General features: G+C 36.8%; 1 protein-coding gene across 1 annotated transcript; it reads left to right on the top strand.

Moving 5' to 3' along the window:
* Positions 1-726: 726 nt before the first annotated feature.
* On the top strand, positions 727-3,225 carry LOC121421735 (glycoprotein 3-alpha-L-fucosyltransferase A-like). The gene has a single exon (XM_041616524.1). The coding sequence runs from the start codon at positions 1,339-1,341 to the stop codon at positions 2,500-2,502; it is 1,164 nt and encodes a 387-aa protein (XP_041472458.1). The 5' UTR covers positions 727-1,338; the 3' UTR covers positions 2,503-3,225.
* The last annotated feature ends 5,903 nt before the right edge of the window (positions 3,226-9,128 follow it).

Here is a 9,128-nt window from a genome sequence, read left to right as displayed (position 1 = left end):
ATGTCCCCGGTCTTCGATCTTCGTTTTCCAGACCTGTTGTTGGGTGTCTGGAAAACGAAGACAGAAGACCGGGGCCATCGCATCCGTCTAGCTAAAATAAACCATTATTATATTCAGATCAAATTCAGGAATATTCTGATATTGGATATGTAATGAATTATGATTGGTTAATGAATAATTGTATGGATATCGTAATGTGAATGATAATTGAGTGAGCAATATATCGCGCTCAGCTCAGCTGGCATTAAAATTTTATACCATTGACATAACGCATGTCCCCGGTCTTCGATCTTCGTTTTCCAGACCTGTTGTTGGGTGTCTGGAAAACGAAGACAGAAGACCGGGCCATCGCATCCGTCTAGCTAAAATAAACCATTATTATATTCAGATCAAATTCAGGAATATTCTGATATTGGATATGTAATGAATTATGATTGGTTAATGCACCCCCAACATGATAAACAAACTTTCTACGTGTTTTGATATTCCGTATGATGTAGAATTTGTGCAAATTTAGTCTTTTTATTTTGATATTGATTGTATTTTTATGTAAATGATTGTAAAGGGTAATGCAATTCGGCTTTTCAGCCGCTATAGAAACCCTTATTGAAATAAACCGTTTTAATTTAAAAAAAAATATTAGAATTTGCTGTATTAAAAATGATGAACCCTACATGCATCAACAAAAAAAAAGGCTTAAAACTGCAATAGTGCATGAACTGCGAGGATGCATTGCTTTGTCCACCCTTTTCCCCAAAGGGCGAGTCTAGTATTGAATTAAAGATAATTATGAAATTACTTGCAACGTCCAATACAAAGCCAATACAACCATTGAAATTATAATAGCCCATGGAACTATTAACACAGAATAGCTCCATGGTTACCCTAATATAAAACGATCAGCTCCACACATTCATCGGCGGCCTACGAACGCAAGCACAACTGCGCGCAGTAATGAGAGCAATCAGTCTTCGATCTCGATTTTTTGGCGGTGTTGCGCATCATTCAACGTACCTTTTTTGATGTCAATGATGGACGTGTTACCAACATTTCCCTCCGCCAGGCTTTCTCGTTACTTTTTATATTAACATCCTATGTTGGCGATTCATTTTTACCTGGGCTGTGCTTTCATAAACTTCACAGAAACTCTACCTAGAGTTGTTCGGTGTTTTTCTCTTCAGTTGATAGGCGCTCCTCTTTCTCCCTGGAGGAAAATGCATGATATACTAGGATGTGATATTATATATGGAGCTAACTTATGATAGGCGGAGGTAGCAGTACGGAGACCCAGTTCAGGTGGATACACTCAGTAAGTACTACAATAAGCTCTTAGCCGCCATGAAGACTACCCAAAAGATGTTGCTATCGTGTTTTTTGTTATTAGCATCGCATACGTTCACTTGTATTCTTGTCGTCAAACTGCGTGAAGGACGCCACGATTTTACTCAAAAAATTGTTAGAAATGTATCGCAATCTTCGCCATGTTATTTGCGGGTTCATGTTTGGCGTGATGAAGAGGCCCAAAGATCACCCCAGAAATTCGAATGCCCGGGGCTGAAATGTGGTATTATTTTCGTACAGGATGTGAACTACGATACGATGAAGTCAAGTGATGCAGTGGTACATGTATCGTATTGGAATTGGAGCAGAGTGCTTAAAGAAAGACCACCGAATCAAGTTTGGATTTTTTTCACACTAGAGAGCCCTAAACTCACTATACCTTACCTGATACCACCTCGCGGGTATGACCGCATATACAACTATACAATGTCTTACCGGCCATCGTCTACAATACCTAGTCCGTATGGCTTTTATGATAGCACTGTGCCGCAGTTAGCCACTGACGACGATCGTAACTGGGCCTTAGGGAAAACCGATCTCGTAGCTTGGGTTTCATCGAGATGCAATGGCAAACGTCCCGGTGGATATCAATCGTGGCGGCGCCTTGAGTTTGTGGAGACACTTTCAAAGCATGTTAGTGTCAATATGTATGGAAAATGTGGGGAAAAAGAATGTGATAATAAAGAGGGCGGGTGCTGGAACTTTCTGAGGACTCATAAGTTTTACCTGGCTCTGGAGAACAACGAATGTAGGGACTACATTACGGAGAAATTCTGGCATAATGCTTTCCTGAACGACATGGTACCAATCGTCTATGGTCCACCGCGGGAAGATTATGAGCGCGTGGCGCCACCGAATTCTTTTATCCATCTTCAGGATTTTAAAAGCTTCCAAGAACTTGCCGATTATATCAAACTTGTAGATTCAGACGATAAGTTATACAATTCATTTTTTGAATGGAAAAAACTGGGGACGGTAAAATACATGGGTGCACAGTTGATACATCAGCCGGAGTTTATGTGTAAAGTGGTATCTAAATTGTTGGATTCAGAAAAGAAGTCACATTATTGTAACCAGGGCATTGGAGAGATGAATCCATCAATAAATGAATTTTTGTCAGCTTCATGCTTCGTACCTACCGGATTTCCTCACGACTTTTGAAGTATCAATAGCGGTGTCCACACTCCCAGAACTGGTTCATCTTTCTGTTGAACTATCCAATATTGGAGAGCAAAAGTCGCTGTCGTTTGACGTGGAAAGGTGTTGCTTTAATCAATGCACTTTGTTATGTGCAAAGTGCACTAAACCTAATATTCCAGAGTAGAAACAATGTGATGTGTATATTTGTAATGATGTACCTTAAGTTGCTGTGGAAAACTATCTCAATGAAGCTAAAATGGAATGCGACTCCGACTAGTTGATTTCCATTCAAATGATAATCATGGTCCTGAAAATCTCCAACCACAGCACAACAACAACTGCAACAAAAGGAAATCTCGAGTCTTGAGGATCTGATAAGTAAAAACATGTAAAAGCATGCAAAAGCAAATCCAACTTGCTTTAGACTATGCCTTAATCAGTGCTTTGTATCCTCTGGAAGATGTGCTACATACAGACGATATAAATCCAAACAGTGTTATTTTCATTCAAATACTAATTATTCAAATTTTTCTAAGATTGATGATGAAATCTGGGAGAGATCTAAGCTCATTTTCGTTCGAAAAGACTGCCTGCTATGAAATAATAATAGGTTTTTTTTTTTACGAACATGATTTTTTGTCCATTTTAGACATCGGCGTTTTGATCTAATTATAAAATGCTGTAGTGATGAAATGGTCGAGTTCATGATGTAGTGTTCAGATGTAGCGTATGGCAGATGTATTGTATGTAAAATATAAATTGCAGTTATCTTATCGTGCTCCCAGGATTGAATAATGAATGAGACCGAGAGAAATTAGTATATCGAAGAAGGTTGTTTTTCTGATCCCTCCATTGATTAAAAAAATCCAGTTTATTTGAACGACTTTTTGTCCTGAAACTTTGTCATTTCAATTCAATTTAATTAATTTTATCTATTATGATTTATATACTTTCCAAATTCATTTAATTTTATCAATTGCAAATGACGTTGGTATCGCAAAGTTTGTATCAGCAAATGTTGTTTGTAATAATAAAAGTCCACCGACTATTATCCGAGTATGAAATGATGTGTGAGGAATGCAGACCAAAATCATCAGCAACACCGCATATTCTTGCCTCTCAATGTGCTTAGTTAGAATGGAGATGGTCTGTTGATAAAATGGTGACAAGACAATTGCTCCGGGTATTATTTATTCTAAGATATTTCGGATTAGGATTAGGTTTGCAATAGGATTTAGATAAGGATCGGGTAAATCGTTAAATCCACGGTTGAAGCTAGCCATTTCATTTATGTGTGCAATATTATTCATGGCGGAGCAATTTATTTACCGGAGCAAAGGTCATGGAGCCGATAATATAGTCGTCTTGAAATATAAATCAGATTGCGCCAAACTTACTGAATTGCAGAAATACATTTACTTTAAAATTGATATTATTTCGGTTTGAACCCGTAAATCTAAATAATATGGATAGGATTAATACGGTTAAAATTGTATTTTTTGTTTTAGAAGATGACGAAACAACAAATGTATCATCTGCATATGAAATATAATATCAGAGGTTTATTTTTATTATTCATTATTGATTGAAAAAATAGATCGAAGCCATTATTGTTTGTATAAGTTTAATCTGCAAATGTCATTGTAATTATTTACAACCATTTTATTTTGTTCTGTGAAAATGAAATAAGCAAATTCGAAATATAATCTTCGTCAAAAATTGGTGGATCAAAACAGCAGTGTCGTCCTGGGGAGTGTTTCATCAACATTTTCATCCGACAAGTTGTCAGATCTGACATCTTTCTCTGATGTTGATTGGCTGAGAGGTACTGTTACTATGGTAACTGTCAGATAAAATGGGACTTGTCAGATAAAACGTCCGACAAGTCCTTTCATGGAACGCCCCCCTGGACTCTGGACAAACGACATATTTGGATTTTGTCGTCAGCTCCGAAACTTAAGACGAGCTGCTCTCCCGGTTCGCCAAATTTCGACTAAGACCTCCCAGCTGTTCATTGTCACTTGACAGACATTTTTAATATATTTACTGTGTTTTTAAATGCGTTCAGTGTAGCGTTGCGAAACGAGCTATTTTTCACACTACAGTCACACCAACGAAACTGACAGAAGATACACTGCAAAAACACCGGTGTTAATTTAACACCAGCCTGGTATCTATATCGATCCACAACAGGTGTTGAAACAACACCGGTTTGGCGTTAGGCTAACACCAGTTTGGCATTTATGCAACACCGATCAGTGTTAAACCAATATTGAATTGATTCTTAACTGGTGTCGTTTCAACGCTTCACTGATGGTGTGGACCGATATCAGTCTGGTGTTAATTAGCACCGGCGTCTATGCAGTGTATTACATTATTTCCTATGACATGCTGTCAGCCGATTTCGCCGGTGTGACAATTGCATTAAGGGTGTCGAGTATTCTGTATGTCTGGGGCTTGGTGTAATGGAAATTGTGTTTGGATTCGGTGACACGGCAATTGCTGTGGAGACAATTACTCGGGTCTTTATTTCGTCCAAGATGTAGGGTTATGGTTGCAATAGTATTTTATGTAAGGTTTAGGGTTGGGTTAAAGATAGGGTTTAGTGTTCATTCCAGGGTTGAAGTTGGTCATTCCTTTAATGTGTGGAAATTGCAGCGGAGAAATTGTCAACGGAGCAAATGTCAGGGACCTTTATACTTCCTATTTTAGCCTCCAAGACGTATTACCGAGCATGGTCTGTACCGCACAACACTCACGATTTAAGTCACTATCGAATCCATTTTTGTTCAATTCTTTAATAATGATAATAATAATAGTAATAATAGTAATAGTAACAATAATAATGATGACGATGATGACAATAATAATAATAATGATGATAATAATAATAATAGACATTTATAAAGTGCCATCGATCTATTCCGAAACGCATTGTTTATTATTATTATTAACCCGGCTTTAACTCTAGCTGCCTTTCAGCGCTCATGCATTCAAGGAATTAATCCTACCGGGTACCCATTCACCTCACCTGGGTCGAGAGTGCAGCACAATGTGGATAAATTTCTTGCTGACGGAAATTACGACATGGCTAGGATTTGAACCCACGATCCTCTGTGTCAAGGTGAGAAGACCTCAAACAACTCCAATCCCCTGTAACTGCAATTGTATTTATCATCTTTTAAAAAATCTTTTCTTATGTTTTGCGCTTTTGAGTTATGTTGTGGTTATTTATAATTTTTTACTGGTTATGATATTTGTATTTGTAGGGCCCGGCTAAATCAGTTTTGCTTCTTAGGGGTCATGACCATTAAAGGACAAGTCCACCCCAACAAAAAGCTGATTTGAATAGAAAGAGAAAAAATCAAACAAGCATAACACTGAAAATTTCATCAAAATCGGATGTAAAATAAGAAAGTTATGACATTTTAAATTTTTGCTTAATTTTACAAAACAGTTATATGCACATCCTATTCGGTATGAAAATGAAGGGGCCGATGACATCACGGCTCGGTGTAAAATTGGCAGAGGTAGAAATGGCAGAGGTAATAATGGCAGAGGTAAAAATGGCAGAGGTGAAAATGGCAGAGGTAATAATGGCAGAGGTAAAAATGGCAGAGGTAATAATGGCAGAGGTAAAAATGGCAGAGGTAAAAATGGCAGAGGTAATAATGGCAGAGGTAATAATGGCAGAGGTAAAAATGGCAGAGGTAAAAATGGCAGAGGTAATAACGACAGAGGTAAAATGGCAGGGGTTATAATGGGAGAGGTAAAAATGACAGCTCTAGGTAAAATATGGCCAGTCTTAAACCCCCATGCAATGAATTGTACATAGATTCCATTAGAAGTGCATGTCACGGTTTGGCATTTCATCATATCATTATGCCTTCATCGGCCTAACAATGCTATTTACGAATTCGTTGGAGGTGTACCGTGACGGCTTTTTAAAAAGAAACCAAACGACAGATATTTTTTCATTCAATTTATCAGGAGCAAAATGAAACTGCACTATTCTCATTCATCAATTTATAGCATTGCTTTTGTCTGGCAGTTCTTTTTATATCAAAAGTTTTGCCTGGTTTACAGATGCAAAAAAGAGGAAGAGTAGACAAAAGAGAGGTGGAGAGACAGAGAGGGTTAGGGGCGGGGAAAAAAGAGAGAACATAACGTTGAAATTGTCACGAATGATTGTGGTTAAATATTATGTCCTTATTTGCAATGTCGTCTGTACTATTATTTTTAAATATTTGAATGACAATAGGCATGCGTTCCCAGGCTTGGCACTGAATATGTAACTGATGATGAAATTCAATTATTATGGTAAACCAAAGGGGAAGACGACCCTGAACCTCAACCACTGCATCCAATATGAAACGCCTTGATGGTCATAACCCTTGGAAGCGGAAGTGCTGTTGTGTATTTTGTACACCATAAGCAGCACCCTCTTGGTAATTAGCTTTGTATGCTAAAATGTAGAGATTTGATACAAATCTCTGTTATTTTTCAAACAGAAGAATAAAACATTTTTTATTATCTAATTGTTATTATTTTTGTTGAAATTCTTTTTCTGACCTGAAAGAACTTCAGTTGAATAAATTTTTTGTGTCATTTTCCCCCTTAACCAAATCCCCTTTCCTTTTGGAGTGAAAACTTTTTTTCTCGGCTTTTTAACAAATCAGCACTCCATATCTTACCTTTGCCATTTTCAACTCCGCCATTTTTTTTTCACTGGTAGTTTGACAATTTATACTTAAAAATAAAAAAAATCCTGCAACAGAGTCTGGAAAACACCTGTAATCTTACTGCACTGTCTAATCGTACATGCATTTATGTAAAATTACAGAAAATTGGTATTTTGTGCGTGAATACCCTTACAAATTTATTGTGATTAAAAAAAATCCCCCTTTTTTAAAACATATCTGTTCTGTAAAATTGTAGAAAAATTTTGGAAAATCCCCTTGTTATTATAATTTACAAAATTATTTTTTTTTGTAAAACCTGTTTTTTAATTTTTCTTCTGTAGAATCTACTGTTTTTTCTAATAGTGTACCTCGGCCACTTTTACCTCTGCCCTTATCACATCTTCCATTTTTACCTCTTGTCGTTGATGCCTCTGCTCTTTTTACCTCTGCCGTTTTTACCTCTGCCATTTTTGCCTCTGCAATTTTTACCTCTACTCTTTTTACCTCTGCCATTTTTAACAAACAAAAAACAAAAGAAATAGTGAGTGAGTGACATCATCGACTTTCTCATTTGCATATCACTGAGTTGAGCATAGAAATGTTTTGTGAAAAATAAGCGGAACATTAAAATGTCATAACTTTCCTATTTCACATCCGATTTTGATGAAGATTTCAGCGTTATTCATTTTTTTATTTTTCGCTATTTATTTAAATCAACTTTTTTCTGAGGTGGACTTGACCTTTAAGTCACTTGTTACTCGGTATATTTTGTATTATTTTTTGGTATCATGTTGTTTCTGTGAAAATTTTGATGTTTTTTTTTAACCCTTTGCGCGCTGATGTTGCAATCTTGCACAGTCGTACAATTATATTCAACAATTGTAGTAATTAGATTTCTCCCCTACTTTCAAATTATATGAGCTAATAATGCGTGGGAACAATTGTCAGTATTATATCCCAAAAATTAATTCATGCAAAGAATTAATGGTCAATGAATTGAATTGAATTCAATAGTATCTCCTTGATCTTAATATTGAAATAGGGGAGCGTTTTATCGGGGTTTCATCAGGGTTTATCCAAAAAAAAACATTTAGATTCATTGTGATTCGTTGTGTAATAGATATAGCAAGGATAGTTGGAAATTATGGAAGGAATTAAAGAGAAATTCCAGTAGTTGCAGTAAACACTGATTTCATGAGAAAGTCTGTAACACCAGGCTTAATTGTCAGAATATCATCGAGGATCTAGATCTGGTACAGTTACATCAGCTGAACTTTGTGAAATCTTGAAATCTACGCTGAAAAATGTTCACACTGAAGATCACCAACACATAGGCACACGTGGGACAGTGTATTAATATTGCTGGAATAAAGACCCGACGGAAGTGACCGAATCCGCGCTTATTTTGCTTATTTCTCAGCAATTACACAATTTCTTCCAGAATACCTTGGCACATATTTTTTATTTATACAAACAGACACTTGGGTGTTCATTATATTAGATTCTGTAAAAAGTAGTGAGATCGTTACCAATACTGGAATTTATCTTTAAACAAAATTACAAGAGAAAAAAAGACTCTATCCTCCCATCAAATTTGGATAGTGATAAATTTAACGATTTATTCGTAAACACTGGAAAACAAATTTCGGAAACTTTGAATCATCATACTCAGGGGCGGGTCCAGGATATTTCGAAGGGAGGGGGAGGCACATTTTCCCGAGGAAAAATTTGATAACAAAAAAAAGGGGGTTCACCAAAAATAAAGGGGATTCGTCCACGAAGAAAACTTGACCAGCAAAAAAAAGGGTGTTTACTTTCATAAGGGGAGGCACACTTCTGTTTTAACGGCATATTTACATTACAAATTTTAATTGTTCCTCTCAAGGGGGGGCATGGGCCGGCTGCCCCCCCCCCCTGAATCCGCAAGTGATCACACTTTATCATGGAATCGTCTAACAAGATATC

This window comes from Lytechinus variegatus, chromosome 9 (assembly GCF_018143015.1).
Source record: "Lytechinus variegatus isolate NC3 chromosome 9, Lvar_3.0, whole genome shotgun sequence".
NCBI lineage: Eukaryota > Metazoa > Echinodermata > Echinoidea > Temnopleuroida > Toxopneustidae > Lytechinus > Lytechinus variegatus.
The sequence above is the reverse complement of the archived record's forward strand: the minus strand, read 5'-3'. Positions and strand labels throughout refer to the sequence as shown.

Excerpts from the sequence above, each read along its gene's own strand:
- LOC121421735 (XM_041616524.1), top strand. The coding sequence starts at position 1,339 with ATGAAGACTACCCAAAAGATGTTGCTATCGTGTTTTTTGTTATTAGCA.